Source organism: Rhipicephalus microplus, chromosome 1 (genome assembly GCF_043290135.1).
Source record: "Rhipicephalus microplus isolate Deutch F79 chromosome 1, USDA_Rmic, whole genome shotgun sequence".
In the NCBI taxonomy this organism is placed as follows: Eukaryota; Metazoa; Arthropoda; class Arachnida; order Ixodida; family Ixodidae; genus Rhipicephalus; species Rhipicephalus microplus.
The window spans coordinates 167,709,173-167,731,100 of NC_134700.1; the positions used below are offsets into that span (position 1 = coordinate 167,709,173).

Sequence of the window (21,928 nt, forward strand, 5' to 3'; positions counted from 1 at the left end):
TCTGTCGCCGAACTGTGGCAACACGAAAACTTGTGCGTAATTTGTCAAAGGACCCGACTGCTCCGAAGCGGGCGGGCACCACCACTTTTTTTTTTTTTTTACTGCGAAGACGTCCGTAATATCGAATTTTTCTTAATTTCAAACGGGCTCCTTTGGCGAGAACTGTTTTTACGTTTCCTGCGTTAAGAAAAAAGAAGAAAGCATCAAAATGGCTCACTCAATTTTTTTTTGTAAAAAGCTGGCTACACTGTGGGCATTACAGCGAGTGGCAAAGCCGGCTCAACTATTTCACGCACGAGAGTTTTGGACACCCAGCTATCGCATACGGGCTGTTCGGGTTTTCGGTTTAATGAAACGTCGCTGTTGCTAATCTGCAACTAACAAGGCTAGAATATGTCATACAGCGTGTGCTTTATTAAGAGTGGATATTCTCGAGCCTTTACTTCAAATCCATTACTTGCGTGGCTTCGAAAGGTTGGGACAGAACGAAAATGATGACTGGACATTCGTGCATATTTGTCTGAAAAGTTCTTTTCGCACGAGGTGGCAAGTGTGCTAAGGTTGAGGTAGTTTAAATTCCAGCGCAGTGGCCCGGTAACAGCGACTACATTTATAACGTGTTATAACTGTCAGATTAGCTCATGTTCACTAGCTCTATTTTTTTTCTTTTGTAGCCATAGAGGCTTTGGTAGGCCAATTTAGTATTGTGTCGATGCTCTTTCATGATGGAAGAGGAATAAACGTTAATTTCGTGAAACGGTATCTTTCATTATGTGAGTAGAAATATTATACTGTAAATGTCACTAAAGATCTGGAAAGCAATGGTTACGTTTACTAAACTATTGTATGTTGTTTTACACGCAGCATTCTGACGTACTGACCCGCAGGTCGCGGGTTCGATTCCCGGCTGCGGCGGCTGCATTTCCGATGGAGGCGGAAATGTTGTAGGCCCGTGTGCTCAGATTTGGGTGCACGTTAAAGAACCCCAGGTGGTCAAAATTTCCGGAGCCCTCCACTACGGCGTCTTTCATAATCATATACTGGTTTTGGGACGTTAAACCCCACAAATCAATTAGCATTCTGACGTAGCATCTCCTGCAGCAAATTTCGGTAGGCGAGACGTCGCAGTGCTACAGCTTGGAAGTAGAAGCTCGGATGGTCTTTACGACGCGATATTTTTTTTTTATACATACGACGGCGCAGGTATTGGCAGCCTCACCGTCTTCTCGGCAAGTGTTTGCTAATGATCGAGCAACCCCGAACGCGTCTCAGCCGCTGTCGAGTTTGGCTGCAGTCAGTTGTTGCGAGCTCATCTTTCATACAAACGCTATTTCGATTCCGGATATGCGAGTCAGGTAATGTTCCAGCTTCCTCGAAGACGCGTTCTTTTTGTAGCGCGGGCTCCAAGTAGAAAAAATTTTTTTCACCATTTCATAAAGCAATCGAACATGCTTTGCGGCATGCTCCGTTGCGCACAATGTAGCGCGAAGTAACCATTGTGTATTGGTTGTACACAAAGTGACCCTTGTGCACAACGTAAACGGTGCGTACATAGCAACCGCTGTCAGCACAGTTGACAAATCAGCTAGATGCGAGCAAGTGTGCCACTAGGCGGGGCGACGCGCGTCCAACGTGTCCGGATCTTTGGGCGTGCGAGCGTGTATGCGCGGCCAAACTGCGCCGTTTCGTGTGCCTCGTTGTGTAGTTGAATGCTTGGAGAAATAAAAAGAAACGAAACAGTAAAAAACATGGACAATGGCAAGAGTGGACCTATCATTGGAATTGATCGGTGTGTTTTTCTGCTGCTGCAATAGCCTGCTCCCGTTGTTTCGCAGCAGAGAGCACACTTATATATATATATATATATATATATATATATATATATATATATATATATATATATATATATATATATATATATATGTGTGTGTGTGTATGTATGTTATATATATATATATATATATATATATATATATATATATATATATATATCGTATAAGCTGTCTCTATTTTCTCTTTCTCTCGCGCACACTCTCTCCCGATAACCGGGAAGTTCGGTGGGGGGATGGGAAACACAGAGTGTCTTGAGCCCTTAAGCGGAGGCGGCACTTGCCGTCTCGTCCACGTGCAAAGTGTTTCTTTTTCTCTCTCTCCCTACTTCGGCTGTGTTGTAGTGGCGGGCTCCCCCTCTCTCTGTACACTAGGATCAACGTCTCCTTTCCGCACAATGTCTCTTTGGTTTTTGGCGACGTTGCTCTCGCCTCTGTTGGCGTCGCGCGGTGGCTGAGTGGAGGCACACGGGTTGTCTTCGTCGTCTTCCGTATTGTTGCGGCGGCAGCGTCGGCACTGCTATACTCGTGCCCCCCCGCGGGTCTCCGGCACAACGTGTTTCCTACCTCTCTTCCTCTCTCTCTTTTCTCTCTCTTTAACGACGATGGTTTCGCGCTGCGCGTAATTTTTGTGTTATTTTGCGACATCGCAAAGGAAGCACTGGGATTGGCCCACCTCAAAGCTTGGACGAAAATAAACTCGCGCAGAAGAAAGGAAAACGAAAAAATTCCCACTAAGTGGGCTGTTGTCCTTTGTCGTTTTTGTAAAAGCCTTCTTTCTTTTCATTTTCTTTTCAATATTTTTCGTTCATTTTCCCTGCTTTATAGTGTGCACGTCGAAGTGTTCTTGGTCTTGCAAGGGTCGTGTTAATGTATTCGTTTATCACTCTGTAAAAGCATTCTTTTTTTCTGCCTTTTTTAAAAAAATGCCTTGTAATTCGGCTCTTCGCCGTATCCTGTTTTATTTATATGCTGCTTGCTCGCGCCAGACGCCACAGAACCGTCCTGAATAGTCAACAGTATCTATACCTAGGCACGTATGGGAACGTTGTTAGTTTCCATTTAATTTTTGATACTGAAGTCGAAAAACACACGTGATTTCAATAGATTGACCAGCGAAACACACTTTTCTTACCACCTATAATCTTGCTTAAGCATAGCCTAGCCCATAGAAGCTTTTTTTTTTTTTCAGCGAGTCTTCTTTCGTTGCTGAAAGTGTAGATTTGCTTCTCTACATAGAGCATTCGTGTGAACACAGCGCATAAATCATTCGAAAGTATCGGTAATCTCGTTTCAACACGCCTATGCTATTGTGAACCTCTCCTGTGTGCGTAGGAGTGGTCACGTCAAACATAACGCGTGCGCATAGGTAAAGTTTTTGAAATGCGAGAACTGCAACGAACTGGCTGACTGCACTGCATGCCTCAACTCATCGAAAGTTGGTGACCACGTTCACAGGTGCGGTCGCCTACAAGTGCACTGCGTGACTCCATTGTAACGTTGGCTGCTCTAAAATATATCAACATTTCATAGAAACTTCGCTGTTTGGCCGAGTTATCTTGCATGGAACACCTTAAATGAGGTTAATTGCTTAGACTAATAAAAAAAGAGGAACACACAGAGTGAAGTTAATATGTCGTTCAAACGCATCTTTTTTTGGTTAGCTTAGAGGGAACATAACATACTGCCGCGTTTCAAGCCTCCGGAAGTAGTCTTAACAAACGAAAACAAGGTATACATGTATGGCTACCAGGATACCAGATCTACGCCTATGCGTCCGTTCACATCTGTTACTAGCAGCAGTCGCGCGGCCATTTGTGACTAGCCACCGAAATGCGACTCAAAGTGCAACGTTGTTCCCATTCTCTAGTGCGGCTGCAGTTCTTCGATAGGTTTGGAAAGGTGTGACCAGTCGCTTTGCTGGGTCGCGCGATCGCTGCTAACCGCAGGCGCGAGCCGTTAAGCTTGAGTTTTTTTTTTTTTTTAGTCCAAGCCTTGAGTGACTTCTTTAACAGCTGCTGAAACATGCCCCCAATCGTACCACAGGCCGATTGTCGAACACCTTCTGAATGTGGAACATTCGGAGAACAAATGGCGAGGTTCTGTTGCGTCCGGCTTCCTATATTATTTTTTTTCTTCGTCTACACGTGTCAACGAACTTGTGTGTGTGTGTAGTGAGTTCGCACGTGTTAATGAACGTGTGTGTGTGTTTGTGTGTGTGTGTGTAGTGATTTCGCGTGCCGGAAACCCGGAGAGGCTGTGGCGCACCGCTTCCAGTGGTGCGGGGATGGCGACGTGCCATGGTGGCGGACTCGTTGTTGCTGTTGCTCGAAGAATAGGGACGTCGTCGTCCGCCGTGGCCCAGCCACCACTTGCACCGACACTACCGCTGCTGCCCTCGAGGAGAATCCGGGGACGGCGCTGAGGTTGGTCTGCGCCGGTCTTCCTTGCGTCGCACGAGAAGAACCTGCGTCCAGGGACAGAAGAGAAAGAAAAGAAAAACAAACTTTTGCGATCGCATTAAAAAAGACATGGCGAAAAACGGGACAACATTGTGTTGAACACGCACGGTGTGCTGCTACGTGTAGTTGCGATGCACTACGCTATTGAACCAAAGTACGTAAACAGCAGTGAAAGAGAAGCCTGTGCTGATCTCACATTTATTTTCTAGTTTTCTGGAATTTGCTAGTCACCCACCTCTGGGCGAAGAGAATGCCTGGTCACAAGTTGTTTAATTATCTGCCTTTGTGCATAATAACAGGTCAAATAAACAACCTAATAATGAACGAGGTAATAAATAATTATTATTTATGTAATTAACTAGTACGTCGCCTAACCAACCTGTGAAATTTTGTAAGCTGTTCGGCTTGCAGTGTGAAATGTCTTATAGAATAAGCACGCTTTACAGGAGTATAAAAGTGACATTCGTCGGAATCTGATTGTAGTTATATATTGGACAGTCCAATAAATAAATAAATTGCCATTTAAATATCTAAGTAAATGCTGAAACCATAACGTTAAGTAAGCTGTTTTGCTTGCGTTACAGGAGTGCCTTACAGACAAAACACGCTTTACAGAAATATAAAAACGACATTTGTCGGAATGTCATTACAATTAAATAATGAGCACTCACATAAAAATTACTATATAAATAAACAAATAGCTCTTTAATTATGTATGTAATCGCTGAAACCATAACGTTTTGTGACCTGTTTCACTTGCAATACAGGAGTGCCTTACTGGCAAAGCACGCTTTACAGGAGTAGAGAAAGCAATTTTGGTGGGAATGGTATTTCAGTTAAATAATCGATAATTGATTATTTAATTACATTTATTTGAAATACTTGCTTATGTCTCTAGTTTGTAACACACAGAGTAACGTTTTGTAAGCTGTTTCACTTGCAATACAGTAGCACCCTACAGGCAAGGCATGCTTTACAGGAGTGTCAACAGCCACATCGGTCAAAATGTGATTGTAGTTAAATAACTGACAGCCAAATTAATAATTGAATCATCATTTAAACGAATACTTAATTATCTAAGTCGCAACTGAAACAGTAACGTTTTGTAGGTTTCTTTGCTTGCAATACAGAAAAGCCTTACAAGAAAAGCATGCTTTGGTCAAAATGTGAATGTAGTTATATATTCTACAGGTGTTGCGAGCTACCCACGGATGTCGTGCTTCTGCAGTTCTCAACTTTTCGGCCATAGGAGGAATGAATAAACAAAAACAAAATTTCATGGGGCTGCAACATTCACGTGTGGACGGACTATAACCGAACCTGATCGCTCCTATTTTTTCAGCATGAGTGACATCTGTGAGTGTCGTTGTTGAGTGGACTCAAGGTGGTTCGGCACGTTATTCACTTTTGAACAGTCCCGCTGTCGCTGTTTATATTCGCACTGCCGCAGTGACCGACTCTCAACTTTCTTCTCCGGCGTCATTTGCCGCTTGAGCATCTCACCATCTCCGATTTCTAGTGGTGGTCTACGTCATAGCTTAGCAGCGTTTACTACCACAAGGCAAGAACCTCTGTATGAATGCGTCCTGCCAAACGGTCTACGCCAATTTTTTCGCCCATTTTGTCTTTATACTGTGTCTGCATATTGACGCAACTCGCTCAATTTTTTTGCTCTTGGAACGCACGGGCTAGAAGTGACCTGCATGAGATAGAGGTCACTGTAACATACAGCTTTGTCAATCTGTGCACGGAATAAAAAAAAAGATCCAAAGCTTGTCAAATATAAATAAAAAGTGAGTAAAAGCTCATCTTTTGACTAAAAGCACGAAAAACGGCGCAGGCAAAGAAAATAAACACAAAAGGTACCTATGCTTCTGAATACACTTCAAGGCGTAGTTGTGGTTGAGCCGTCCTTCTGCCGCGTGCAGCAAACCAAATAAATGCTGTCTCGTTTACCACAAAAGCTAAACGAAAGCATGCCAAGGGAGTGGTTAGTCGAGGGACACCAAATTTGTGCAATTTGATACTTTCCAGCGGTTTATTGCATCACACAGTGGCGCTTATACGGTTTCAAACGCAGCGACGTTTACTTGGCATACCGTGATGGCATTGGCAAACCGCAATGATCGCAAACTAGTTTTCCGACGTGATGCCTTGCGTGCCGCATTAAACAAAAAAGCGCGCATCATTTATCCAAGTTTTGCGATGTGCTGTAAAGCCCCCAGTTTGATAAACGTGTTTGGCGACTCGGTCGACGACTTGAATCAAGGAACTCGCCTTTGTTCTCACAATTGACCCAATGGGCTGATGTTGCCATAAACCTGATATATATATATATATATATATATATATATATATATATATATATATATATATATATATATATATATATATATATATATATATATATATATAGCCATAGATGCATGAACATTACCGAACGTTTCTTTGTTACTATTACTTAGGAGAGAAACGCAATCTGACATTGAAAGGGATGATGTTCGCCTTGGCAACTGTCTGTTCTTCACACTATGTCACGTTTCTTGTCTTTTTATTTGTAAGTGTTGAAGTGTTAAGCTTGCGTCCCGCCTACTACGCACTGATGAAGTGCTACTTAATTCACTCCTTACTTTGTGCGTGCTGATCTTGGATACTAAAGTAGGAAAAAATTAAGAAGCAAAGAAACCTCACATTTAAGGGCAATGAAAAACGCGAATACACACCGCATTTTTTCTTATTTACTTCTAGATGAAATGAACGTAAGACAGTCCATAGGTTTATTCAAGAAAGCTACGTGGCTGACAGCGCTATAGCGCGCTTGTTCTTGCTCCTATAACGGAATAAAAAGATAACAGTTGAGAACGCAGCGTTCTCAGATTAATTACCTTGATGACAGTGATGCAACAAAGGTATTTTTTAAAAGCGATTATTGTCCGCTATTTCGGTCAGTCTATAACAACGACTCCGAAATGCTCAAGATAGTGTAAATAAAAAAAAAGTCGTTTTGCATAAAATTTTACAAGATAAACGCAAGCCATGCCATCTGGATAATTTTTTTTTACCATCTGGATTCTTTAAAGGTGAACCCAAATCTAAGCACACGGGAGAATCTATATATTTCGCCTTATATCAAAATTACGCACGGCGACTGAAAATGTGATCAACTCTTTGTGATTCCATATTCTGTTCTTTTTAAGGGACAATGAAACTACCGAAGCGTCAGAATTTACTAGACAGAAATATTTTGCCGTAGTGGGACCAGGACCGTACAATAAACGGTAATCCCAAACACAATTAAAGCTCGTCCAATAAGGGACAGTACCGCAGTTACACACCTAACAACAACGCATAATTTTGTTTACCACTGAGTTGCTAAAACGATGCATTCGCAGAATATTTAACATGCCATTCATGTTTGGGACGACGCCAAGAGCACTTTACGATGTGCTTCAACTAACGAGTGGCACCTACATCGACATGATTCTGGCGAACGGAGGGTACAACGACGATACACAGCATTCTCGACAAGCGCACGGACTGATCTCATTGCAGTGCATATACAGCCGAACAGGGCCAGAAGTACTTCTAGATCGTGCTAGGTAAACGTACATGCAGTTAAACCTGCGCTAACATAGCGGGACAGACCACCTTTTGAGGAAGAGCATGACGCACACGCAGATTCTAGCCTTATGTGGCTTGCAGACGACGCAGGGAGCAATCGGGACTAGGCGCACTTCAGCTGGTGACCGCCAATCAGCGACTCTGCTAGATCTCGTGTCGAATACGTATAGTCTGTTAAAACCTCAGAAAAAAGTGTCGGCTCCAAGTTTGACCACACTTATCGCCGTCTCTCTCATAGATAATTTGCATAAATAACCAACTTCGTATTTTAGCGTGGCCCTTTTTGTTATAACTATCCATTGACGTAGCACTATGGCAATTGTTTGTTACATATATATGTATTTTTTTGTTGCCGAATCATCTTTTATACCAAATGTATTCAACATCTCGACAAAGAACAAAGTAAGTGAGGGCCCGGAGGCAGCGCCTTAACCGGAAAATCGTGGCAGGTAGCAGGCATGATGTTATTAGGTGAGTAAAGCTGTGACGCGAAATCAAGGCTGGAACATAGTACGAACAAGCGCTATATGCACCTTGCATAAGTCCTTGTCTAAAGCCCTGTTCCGTTTCCTGTTTGATTGATTGATTGATTGATTTTTTGATTGACGTGGAGCTAAGGCTAATAAAGATGCCGAATAGGGTGATATAGTAGAGAAGCCTGAATTGATTTAGAGAAGCAGGGGTCTTGTAATCACTTATACCCTCTGACGTTCGTGTATTTTTGCGCACGGCTGTTTTTGAATTACGCACCCCTCAGAATACAACTGGGAAAGAAGTTTGCATCTACCGATCAGCGTAACAGCGTCAAAAACCTTATATTCATAGCGTCGAGAACAAGAATTCCCGCTTCAACTCTCTGCTCGAAGAAGGGACACCAAGGTGAGGGTCACTGGGGAACGACGCTAGTTTTGCAGCGAGTGACGGGAGGCGGGAAGGCACCTTCTGTTCCGGAGAGGGCTCTCCCGGCAGCAGTGGCAGCCGTCTCGTCTAGTGGTTGGTGGCGGCGCGCGTTTCACCGGCACGGCAGCCGGCGTCCTACGCGACGAGGCCCAGCGGCGGCGGTCGGATGGCGGCGGCATCGCCGCTCTGGCAGTCGTCGTCTGCTGGCACGGAGGAGGAGGAGGAAGGCGGCAGCCGGTGCTATGAGCAGAGGGTTCTGTGCCGGCCGCGGGTCCGGCCCGCCGCCCACCACACTGTCACCACCGTCACCACCGCGGTCACCGAGAGCGCACAGCACGGTCGCTGCGTCCGCCCCCCACCACTGGCCCCACCAACACCACCGTCGGCGGCGGTCACCGACCCCGTGGGGCCGGTGGCCACCGTCGTGGTCGCGACCGAAGAAGAGTCCAAGGCGAGATGATCGCCGTAACCGTCCGGACTGCACGGCCGATCGTCCATGAACGACGCGTTCACGTGGCACGGCTCGTAGCAATGCCCCGGCGGTCCGTACGACGAGTTGCTGATTGACGGTAGGTCCGGGATGTTGGGGTCTGCGCGTAATCGAAGAAAAGAAAAGACGGGGTTGTTTCAACATGGCATGGCACACCTGAGAAATTGATTTTACATGGTAGGACATATTGTTCGAATTGTGAACCTGTCACCACCACCACGGTCACCACACCTCAACAACAACAACAACAACAACAACAACAACAACAACAACAACAACAACAACAACAACAACAACAACAACAACAACAACAACAACAACAACAACAACAACAACAACAACAACAACAACAACAACAACAACAGCAACAACAACCTCCCCACTCTCGTTAGACAGATTTAGTTGCGCGTCCGCACGGCTGCTGCGGACGGGCAACTAAATCTGTCTATTCCTACACAAGTGAATCCGTGCGGGTGATGCAAATCGCAGACGCAGCTCGGAACTTCAGACCTCGAACAGTCTTAGCGACCAATTTTATTGCCACTGTGCGTTCTTCAGTGAATTTCCAATGCGCAAACATTTCTATTCCCTTTTACTATCCATTATTATTTCAAACTTTGTGTAAGGTAGGAAACCTGTCACTAGTCCGGCTGACCTTTCTTCTCATTGCTTTTCTCTCTGTGTGTGCACTTGTAACTAGATATTTATGAATGTTATTACAAATAAAATGCCACGAGCTCTAGGTCTTGATGATTTATGACATCTTATTCAGTATCTGGCAGCCAGGATGCCGCGTTTGGATTCTCCATGATCAAGAGCTTCAAACGTACAGTTTGATTTCTCGACTTTAGTGACACGCTGTGTGGACTATATATATATATAGCCAGTTGTCTGCTTCTTCTTTCTTATCGCGGCTGCCACATATCTCTCGCTAGATCCGCGAAACCCACTGGAAAGCATGCATGGAACTTCTGTTTGAGAACCGCCTCGTGTACGAGGCAGCGCTGTGTTGGAAAAGTATCACGCGGTTTTCCTAGCACACCAAAAAAAGACAACACTTCCCATCACACAAGTGTTCACGCCGTAATTTTCCGAAGAAGTCCGCCTTATAGGGTGGACCTCTTTGGGACATTACAAAGTCAATACGCGCTTTTCACTTCTCTCAGGGCCATTTTTGATAGTCATTGCTCCGCAACGTTTTCCACATATGGCGAAAGCGTGCCTTGCATTTATTATGCAACGAATCTGCATAAGTCAAGGTCCTGGTGAATCGTCGCTTTCGCAGGCAAAGCGACACCTAAATAAAATATTTTCGGAGTCCCTCGGCCCCTCGCCACCACTGACGCCTAGCTCTTTCACAGGTGTCACGATGCTCAGTGGCGACCCTTCTAACCAATCATCGTGCCCCTTTGTCTCGAGGCGTAGAGATCGCTCATGCGCTATTGGTTTCCCGTCGATATCGCTATGGCGCGGATGAGCGTCGTTCGCTCGAAAGAAGGAGAGCGGGGACAGAAAGAGCGCCAACGCGCGGAAGAGTGCGATTGGGTCCGAAGACGACGTGAGGCCACTGCCGCAGCCGCTGGATGTAATGGCTTTTATCTTCGCGCTGATAAAAGAACTCCAATTTTGTTTTGCGGAACACTACGCCAGTGAGCGATACAACTAATGGAATAATGTGCTCCTGCTGCCGTCGTATTTGCGTCTCGTAATCGGTGCCTTAAAGCGATGGACATTGCTCTACTGTGAGACCGGGCTTTTCGGCCACTGTGAGAGCATCCAGCACACTCGAGGAGAGCACACGTCGTGCTGTTGAGTTACGCATTAGCTCGAGAGCGGCCTGCTGGTGACCGCCATTCTTGTATGTAAGTCTGCCTGGGTCATCACAAATCATCTTGAATATAGGTTAGCACAGTGTCGACTGCCGTAGAAGGTTGTGTGCTAATCAACGCTTTGCACATACGCACGCATACACACATGCACGTACGCACGCGAACAAAATGAACGGGGAGACATGAGTAAAGGAAGACCAGCGCCCCTAAGGGGAATGGTCACAAGAGAGTCTCATAAAATGCAGTGTATACCTCAACTACGTAGGGAGACCCTATTAACGTATCATAAGCAGTTTTCCCAAGTAGCACGGCGTGCCTTAGTATACCGCTATCGGTCAGGACACGCGCTTTGGTTCGAGCGCACGGGCTGAGCAAAGCCGTGGCGCTTCGCACTCGATCCCTTTTTAGTTTCGCCAGTAACAGCTTGCGCGAGATGAAGTCAGGAGGCGTGTTAAATATAACGAGCCGGCTAAAGGAAGGGGAAGCTCAGTCGTTCGGAGCCCGATATAACCGCGCTTTCACCACGCCAGCTTCCAAAGGCGCTGAATAGAAGGGCCACATCGCGAGGAGGGCCGAATGCAAAAGAGCCGTGCACGGAACCTACCTATCCCATTCCCCTCCTGTTTTTTTTTCTGCTCAGTCACTCGAGACGTGTATGGTCAGAGGAGATCGAGGACTTCATGGGTGCGCTGTTATATAGCGTCGCCGCAGCCGCCGCTTCAGCCTCTTCCTGTACCATCCAGTCTTTACCTTTGGCCGAGGTGTGATTAATAGAGAGACGGGACGCGGATGAAGGAGAGGGCGAGGAAGAAGGCTTCGGACTCTGCCCCTGAAAGAAAAGAAGACGAGCTCGCCTCGCTCCACCAGCTCTATCGCTCACACGCGCACGCGAGTCGCTGCTCTCTCTCTCTCTCTCTCTCTCTCTTCTATCTCTCTCTCTACATACACGCAGTGTATTTATATCGCCAGTGCACCGGCAGAAGAACGATCTATATACACAGTACGCGCGCCTTTCCCGAACACGCGTAAGGACGAAAGAGCAACAACCACACACGCACCCAAAAAGTAGACGCAGGCGCAGCGGGACGGCGAGGATGAGGAGAAAGAGAAGAAGAGAGGATGCAGACGAAAAAGGGATCGCTCCGCAACGGCGGTGGCGGTGCCACGAACTGGGCGGTGGTCAAGATAGAGAGAGAAACAAAAAAATAAGAGGCACGGAGGTTGTCGAAACAACCTAGCGGATCAACGAGCTTCTTCTCCCTACCCACCTTTGCTCGTCGTGCATTTCTTTGCTTTCCTTTTTGTTCCTTGCTCCCCGCACGAAAGGGATCGCCGCCGGCCACGACGGCAAACCAATGCCACGTCGAAGAACGGAGCTCGGGCACCTCCGACGAGAGCAGAGCTAAGAACGGCTATCGTGTCCCTCTCTTGCTTCGTCTCGTCCGGCTGTGTGTGCGCGCGTGCGGCGACTACGCCGAGCTCTACACTCCTTTATTTTCCGTAGGCTTCTGTATACATTTACTGGCTCACTCTTCCTTTCGATCGCGCCGTTGTTGTACTCTTCTCTTGATTTTTTCCCCTTAGTACACCGAGTCGTATAACGAGAACGTGCGTGAGGAGAGTGTTGGCGGTGGCCTGATTAGATCGGGCCGGTCGGTCAGCGTACGTGTGGGTTGTTTCGGAGATGAGCACGGTTGCGGCTCTTCAAACGTCAAGTCAGCCGTCGTGCTCGTCCGAAGGAATCAGCTTTCTTTGGCCCCCGTCTTTGGTGCACTGGTGCGATTTCATTTTTGATCTCCAAATGAGTGCTTGAGGGAACGCCCATTTCAATGCCCATTTCAATGGTTGAGATTTCTTTACAAGGCATGCATCGAATTAAGTGGTAGGAATTCCACGTGTTCTCAATATTTTCTTTGGACAATGCAATTATGTACTTTGACAATGCAATTATGTACTTTCGTGGAGGCATACAGAGTTTCCCTCATTAATATGCAGATGTGATGCGAAGAGAAAAAAAAAGAGAAAAGCTGATCAGACTACTATCTGCTGGCAATCGGGTTGAGTGAGAGTGTGACGAGCAAATACCAATGTTCTCAGCGTGGCGTAGTCAAAAATTCCCGGTGCGGAGCTTAGATTCGAACACCGTTATGAACGCACGGCCTTCAAATGTAGACAGTGATTTAACCACGAAAGCCCTAGGTGGGTTTGTTGGCGCTCCTGTCAACGAGATTCGCATGGCACTTTGCGAGTTTCCCGAGATCTCGAATAGGTCTCACAGAGTCTCGTTATTGTCACGGCAGGTCTCGTAAGATCACGCTCAAAACCCACGTGATTTTGTTCGTGTGATGGTGTCACAAATCACTAACATTTGTGACGACATCAAACGACATAGTTGCTTGGTAGAACGTGGGCGAATGACACAGGCAGCGAAAAACCTCAGTAGGAAGGTTAACGGAAGAAAGGGGGGGGGGGGATAAGGAAAGAATTAATGCAATCAACTGAGATCGAAAAGGTTACGGCTTTCGTCTTTAAGTCACCTAATGCGAGTGAACAAAGGACGCTGTGATTTTTTTATTTAAAAAGAAAGCAAAAATTATTCCACGGGCAGTTTAGATACCTTGGTGGACAGTTTTAGCGATCAGTTAGGGTCACCAAACGTACGATTAACTGGAAACTTTTACGGCGCACCTTCGTAAATCTGTGGTTCCTTTCCGCTGAGAATTACTGTTATAAGAAAGCGACGCATGTGTTCGCTTCGCAATGTAGGTCATCGATTGGTTTCCCCTAGACGACATAAATTCCCTGACGGGCCTGTTTGCGGTTGGCTGTTCGTTTCCAGTAGTGTTTAGAAACTGAAGCTAGCTGAAGCCGTCTCCGCCTGGGGACTAGCTCAAAAGAACCATTCGTTAACATGTCTTTCAGGGGGCTATGATCGCGACGCTTAATCGGGCATGTCGCGTGTTTTGTTCATAATACACACACTTTTGTCGCGACGCCAGCAATTAAAGCGGAAGGCTGAGTAGAACATTGCTTTCGACTGAATTGTACGTCTTCTAAACTGCTTCACGTTTTCCAGACCACCACCTTTATCCTTAATGGAGCCCTGAAAGTATTTTAGACGTCACAAAAAGCACGTTTTTCGTTTCCTTAACGTGCAGGGTTTACGCTCTTCACACACCGGTGTCGAAAAACACAATATTTCACCTTGATTTTTGAAGTTTTCATAGCCGAGCGCTCCACCGCAGAGGACGCTATCTCGACGAGTCAACGCAGTCCTACGGAGCTTTGTTGATGGTGACAAGGGGAGTTGTGTCTTATCCCGATATTCTAAACCCTATTACGATGACTATTGAGCTCTTCTTCTCTACAGTCATTATACAGTTATTTCGTTTGTTTTGTTGCTTTAAGCAACAAGCACGTAAACTGTGCAATCTTCATTAGCGCTGACCATTTCCGCAATTGTCAACGCTACAAATACACCTAAACCAAACTGAACATTCTGCATGGATGAGTTCATAACTGACGGCATTTGATCAAGTAAATTCTGTTAAAAGCAGCAGTAACTCGCGTTTACCACGTCAACCTTTGGGTTAGCATCAATTTGCTCGTTAAAGTCACGTTTCCGGTTCAGCAACAGGAAACACGGGCGCGGAGTCAGCTTTTTGTGCCTTGGTTCTCAAATACGATTTAAATATTACTACATTTACAAGTTTGAAACAGGAGGCTTCTTGATGTCGTTTCAGCTCACTGCTGCTACACAGGCAGCAAAAGGTACAATTGGAAGTTGCGCAAAATCACGGACATAGCTTGGCTGGTTCGTAAGCTGGTACTTATATAGCTTTCCTATATAGGCTGACTAATTGAATACTTCATTAGCCGTATTTAATCACTGACCTATAAACTGGCTCGCCGACGTATTCGTTAACATTGATGACGTATGATGAACGTAAATAACTAGCACTGGGAACTTTTGTAGTAATTAAATATATGTCTGACAGTTTCGCAACTTAAGCTGAGGCGCTTTTCACAAAATCACGCAGAAACCATCGACAGCGCTGTGTTATTGTAAAGAAGTAGCCACAGGCTGCCTTGTAAAAAAAATGCTTGAAGATACACACTTGTCGCGTTTTCTTTTAAGTTATGTCTTTAGCAGTGCCAAGTGACGGCGTAGGATGGCAGCCATCATTGATCTCTTCCGCCGCTCTCACGGTGGTAGAGAGTGGAGAAATAAGGAGGCCACTACATGACAACATGTACACCTCCGGACACCCGATGCGTTTCACGTGCAACGGTGCACGTGTCTCAAAGAAGCGCTAACAATTAGTTGCCTTTCGGCAAGGGACGCCTTCTCGTAAGTATATATAGGATGCGCGAAATATCGTGCATTTTCTCCGTGGCGGCTTCGCGGGACAACCAATATTCAGCAACCACTAAATTGTGCGAAGGATGAAACCAGATTTGTTTTCTTAAGGGGTGTATATCCATGAAAATGTTAAGGAAATGAATGCACCATTCGATGATAACTCCTTTATTGTAAAAATAAAATGAAAGAGATATTTGTTACCACTTGGCCGATAGTAAATTTACTACATACTCTACAAAATTGACACTGTGGCATTCGCTTAACGTCTATTTCAATATATACTGGGGCAGGTCTCACTTCGGTGTTCCTATTCACCCGCGGGAGACGAAATCTTCAGATTAATCTAATAATAATTGTCTGGTTTTCCAGTCTCCAAACTACGATATGACTAAGAGAGTCGCCGTAATGGAGGGCTTTGGCGATTTCGGACCTTGTGCTCTTTAACGCACACCTATATCTAAGCACACTGGCCTTCCCTTCCACGGTGATCTAGTGGCTTACTCTGCTTTTGACCTGCAGGTCACGGGATCGAATCTTGGCTGCGGCGGCTACAGTTTCGATGGACGCGAAAATGCTGTAGGCACGTGTGCTCAATTTAGGGTGCACGTTAAAAAATCCCGAGCTGGTCGAAATTCCCAGAGCCCTCCACTACGGCGTCTCTTATAAGCACATGGTGGTTTTGGGACGTTAAACCCCACATATAGTTCAATCAATAAAAGCACACTTGCCTCTAGCATTTTCGCCACCGAAATTCGGCCACCGCGGTCGGGATTAGATCCAAAGGGCGTGTGAAAAGGTTAAACTCCCCTCTGAATATTTCAATTTTGCGCCAGAATGTGCATACTTGCACACGCAAGGTCACACACGTACGGAGGTAACGTTCCCAAGTTTGCTGTATTCGCGAGATGTATATAAATCTGGCCGCAGTGACCAGGAATATAATTTGGCTGCGCCAGTGTCGTGCCTGTACATTTAGCTGCACGTTAGTGAACCCCAAGTGGTCAAAATTAAATCCGGAGTCCATCACACTGGCGTGCCTAATTATCATGTCATGAATTGAAGCTAGTAATAACTCCAACAGGTAATTAAGTATTCTAGAGTACAGGCGTAACGCTCATGAGGATCATCGTAGGCGTAGTTCCTAGACTGTACCAGAAGCCCAGAAGCACGGAAACTTGCCGAGATATTCTGATTTCTATAACGCGCGCACACACGTACGCACACGCCCACTTGCCAGGAGAATATGGAGGAAATCCGGAGGGAGGCAATCGTCACCGGGTCGTCGGCCACGAAGAACAACGCCAAGGCAAACAAGAGCTGCCTCATCCGACCGATGCTGACAATCTCTCACGTCGCCGCTCGGGCGACGTCGAGACCCAGCCGAGGAGAGAAGGAGGGAGCGACGAGGATCGTGGTAGTGGGATGGGAAGCGAAAACAAAGGTGGAACCTCGGGTAATAGCTGGGGAAATGGGAATCGCCGCAAGGATGGCCGAGGTGTGCGATGGAGGGTGATCGAGAAAACAAAGATCGGGTCGTCTCAGGCGTCGCTGCGAGTGACGGAGTCGCCGGGGAGTGCGGGCTGGCCAAAAAAAAAAAAAAACGTATAAGAAAGGAAGTGAAATGGAGAGAAAGAGAAAAGTATATACCTCGTTGAACGACCTTTCCCGTGCACAACCCCCGCTCGCATCCCATGGGCGTAGTCGATGTCCGTTTGTCCTTTTTGTATTTCTGTGGCGCCCCGCCGAGTCCGCTCTCAAGATGATGTTCCCACTCGCAAAGAAGCTGGCCCCGATCGTAATGTAGTTTAACTGCGAGGTCAAACTGACTACCAAACCACAACGCTTTCAGACGTGAAGTGCGTTAGTTCATTTTCTGAATTTTGGTTTCAGATATTTTACTTGGAGCAAAGATATTCGTTCTAATGTATTTAGAAGAAGGTCTAAATTGGTACAATATCTGCTCCAAAATCCACCTGAGCGGTACAAAGGAAAGTACACCGTTTTACGCGACATTACTTCTTTAGAAACATTCTTGACTCATAGTGAGTAAAAAAAAGTGCGTGCACCTGGGGACGTATTTCTGAGATAGCATAGCACTTTCGGAGGTAATATCGTGACACGGAAGTTTAGGCATACAATACAACAATAACATGAACAAAGGTAACGGAAAGAACGATACCTACTAAGCCATGCAGCGTTGCAAAAAGGGAAATCGTCGGAATGTAAAATGGTTTACAATAATTGCGAGTGTCGTGACATCACTGAATTTGGTGGGTTTTCTGTTCTTCCATATATTACAGTACCAAGTACTCAAAATCGTTATACACTCTTCTAATTATTATTATTATTATTATTATTATTATTTGATTTGCATGCTCAGATACACAAGTACACATAGGAAAGAGGAAGAGGGCAAGCTGGCAACTGCCACCTGGAGGGTCGCAACGCACACACAGTTCACAGCCAAAATGAGTGTGCCTGAGAGGGCATAGTTCGTGGAAGATATTTTCGAACCAAGCTGATCTGCAATAGTAGGTAGCAGCTGCTGGAGAACTCCAGCAAGGCAATTGAAGACGATAGTTTTTCCTGACATACTTCAACGCAAAAAATTTCGGTCTGTCTGTCTGTCCCTCTTTTCGTCCTCCTGTCCAGCCACCCGGTGAAAGTTTCCTCAACTTCCACCTATTTTAATCTGTTGGCTGCGTTCATACTTGTTAGCATTGTCAATCAAAAATGCTATATTACACATAACTTAGGTGCAACATCAATACGTAAGTTTTCGGCAGCGTGTGCTTTTATTTACACAGATACGTAGCTCTAAAGACCGAAGTGTTTATTATGCTACTCTGGGAGTGTATGCTACGCTATGAACGAAAAAAAACGGGTGTTTCCAAAGCTTCACTAAAAATTGAGAGGCCTTAACTGAAATTCAAGGGGCTTTAGGTCAAATGAACCCGTACTGCCACCTGCCAGGGAGGGGCTCTGGATTCTAAAAAAACTTGTTTTTGTTTCCCTTTACTGCCAGATGGCGCATAATTCACGCAGCAGATCCAGACAGAAGACTATCAACGTCTTTTGCAGCGAAAAGCCCGTAGTTATGCGGCCAGTTTTTTTTTTGTCTTCTTTCACGATGGCACTGAAAGAAATCGGTTTAAGCAATGTACGGTGAAACGTACTGCTAGGAAAAAAAATAGCTTAAATGTAGCAAATCCCGGCTAGCCTGTGGCAACATCATCAACGTCACCGCAATCACCACATTCATGTTCTACCCACAATTGTCACGGCTGTTGCATGATTGACAACCCTATAGTTCGTTTTAAGAATGACAGTATAATGGACCGTTGAATTGGTGTGCTCAGACTAGTTAATTTTCGCGCCTTTTCTTTCATTGCAATGTAATCTTCAGCATACTATCTCGTCCACCACAGATAAGAACTTCTCTTTTGCTGAAACATTTTTGAACGCGTTTGGGAGGCCGACATGCCAATAGATATGTTGAAGCTCGTTGTAGCAAGTACACTGCGACGGTCAATGCGAATTTCACAGTATAATAACACACACACACACACACACACACACACACAAACACACTCCCTCTCACTCACTCACTCACTCACTCACTCACTCACTCACTCACTCACTCACTCACTCACTCACTCATACACTCACTCTCACACACTCTCACCTACTCACTGATGCGTGCTCGCGCTAACTACAGCATAAATCTTTAAAACAGTCCTCCCAGCTGTTTCAAAACTTCTCGTGTTTACCTTTGATCATAGACGATGCGAACAGAAGAAAAAAAATGAGAAAGGGTGAGCGTCGAGCGCACGCTAAGTGCTCCCGATGATGTAACAACAGCCGGCTGTGGGGCACTCGGCAAACTAAGCGGCGTACCGATGCGTTACACTTGCGTCTGGAGTTCGGCGGCAAGCAACAAAAAAGTTGTGCCTTGTTTTTTCTCTTGCGCTGCTACCAGAAATTGAATGAAAGAAGCGTGTGCGAATGAAAATGTGGCGTTTGAGTTGGTGCTTTAGATTTTTTCTATTACAGAACTTGAAACTGCGAAAGCGTAATATAAAACTATCGCAAAAAAAATAGACAAATGGGAGAACTGTGGGAACGTGACAAAACGTCAAAGTTGTTAGATCAAAAGAGACACCACGAGTCATCGCCACGGGCCGCAGTGGCTGATTTAGGTATTTGAAGAATTATATGAATCCGTAATAATAATAATAATAATAATAATAATAATAATAATAATAATAATAATAATAATAATAATAATAATAATAATAATAATAATAATAATAATAATAATAATAATATTATTATTATTATATTATTATTATTATTATTATTATTATTATTATTATTATTATTATTATTATTATTATTATTATTATTATTATTATTATTATTATTATTATTATTATTATTTTATTATTATTATTATTATTACATGTTAGACGCAAAGACCTGGAATCTTTCGCAGAATCTCTCTGGTTAGATATCAACTTGGAGCGGCAAGAGAAATTGTTGATTAAATGTTTCTACCTACTACCCAGCATTTCGCCTGCCTTGTTTCATGATGTCATGTCTTCCATTGAACGTGCGATTTCGTCTCATAGTGGGAACAGGATTACAATTCTGGGTGACTTCAATGTGCCTGGAATCGACCGGAGCACGTTTACCTTTTCTCACTATATTCACTTCATCGAGAAAAAGTGGAGCCTGCTCTCGGATTTTCTGGAGTTTAATTCTCCACTGCAACACAGCGCAGTCGTCAATTGCAAGGACAACGTCTTGGGCCTCTTTCAGGTTTGTCAAACACGTTGAAGTTGTACGCTCCGAGATCTCTCTTGTTCGTCCCGACAAATTCCACCCACCACTTAATGTAAGATTATCTGTATGTGCCGAAAATACGAGCTACAGTAGTCATTTTACCCAATCTCCAAGAGTTGCTTTTAAGAGAGGGGACTACACTGGCTTTTATCATTACTTGTGAGCGTCGATTGGTCCCAGGTTACTAACAAACCAAGTGTAGATGAACAAGTTGAGCAGTTTACGAAGCTTGTATGTATCAGCATGCATAAGTTTATACCGCGATATACGCCTAAACATATTAAATATTCCCACTGGTTTTCCCCTGAACTTATAAGTGCACTGAGGCATAGAGATCGTGCGCACAAGAAGGCTAAATGTTCTCCATTCAGCAGGTGGAAGGAAGAGTTCAGCTATTTACGAACTTTATCTAAATGCCTATATAAACGGGACCACAATATTGCCTTTATAGAAAATAAAATTTTTTGACAGGCCAGCTCCTGCAGTTTTGGAAATATGTACGCAAACGGTCTGGTAAAAGTGGGGAGTCCGTCAGGCTATTGGAATCTGACGGTGTCGAAGTGCATGCCATTGATGACTGTTTCGCCACGCATTTTTCCTCTATCTACAAGACCTCAGACTTTTCGACTCAAATAGTACAACAGTCCAAGGCAGTTAACACATCTAGTGGTCTATTGCTGGATGAAAAGCTCATCTGCTCATGCATTAAGCGCTTGAAACTGTGCTTAGCGCGTGGCCCAGATGGTATTCCTTCCGTCATACTAAAAGCTTATGTAGTATACATCCCCCAGTACTGACTATAATATTTAACAACTGTCTGAGCGCTTGTACATTTCCTATAGCATGTGGAAAACAGCGCGTGTTTTAGGCTGCAAAACTGATGCTTTTAATTATCGCCCTATTTATTCATATTGTGCCACATCGAAAATCGTTGAGCAGGCTCTTGACAACATTTTGTATGTTAGCGTGAATAGTTCGTTAATTCCCAATCAACACGGGTTTCTCCCTGGCCGCTCAACTACCACAAATCTTGCTATTTTCATGACGCAAATCTCTTCTATTTCTTTCAGAGGACAGGTTGATGAAGTCTATTGTGACCTGAGCAAGGCTTTTGACGTAGTCAGCCACTCACTGTTTTCGCTTAAACTTGAAAGCTTTGATGTTGACTCGTCTGTTGTCAATCTCCTGCACAGCTATCTGCTTGATAGATCATGCTATGTTGCCGTAAATGGCCAAACGTCTCCCTTGTACAGAGTTACTAGTGGAGTCCCTCAAGGATCGGTATTAGGCCCACTCCTATTTTTAATTCACGTTATTGATGTTTTTTTTCAAATTGTAATTATTCTTTTCGCTTGTACGCTGATAATATTAAGATATTTTAAAAAAATTCATTCAGTCAACGACTGTCGCTCTTTCTCTGAATGGTGTGATAACATAATTAACCTCTGTCTGAATACCTCAAAGATCAAATTCATGAGTATATGTCGCAAAACACCCATCGTGTCATTTACATACTCTGTCAATACCATGTCCTTACGTAAGGTATATGAATTCAGTGATCTTAGTGTTTTTTTTTCTGATAGCACGCT

General features: G+C 44.7%; 1 protein-coding gene across 1 annotated transcript in view; it reads right to left on the bottom strand.

Annotated features, from left to right (window-relative positions):
* Positions 1 to 1,987: 1,987 nt before the first annotated feature.
* LOC142765987 (uncharacterized) overlaps positions 1,988 to 21,928 on the bottom strand; it is a 122,694-nt gene continuing 102,753 nt past the window's right edge. The window contains exons 3-4 of the mRNA XM_075867798.1: positions 8,852 to 9,402; positions 1,988 to 4,296 (exon numbers count right to left, since the gene is read on the bottom strand). Of these exons, the coding sequence (XP_075723913.1) occupies positions 9,053 to 9,402 (350 nt within the window). The 3' untranslated portion in view covers positions 1,988 to 4,296; positions 8,852 to 9,052. The remainder of the gene's footprint in view (positions 4,297 to 8,851; positions 9,403 to 21,928) is intronic.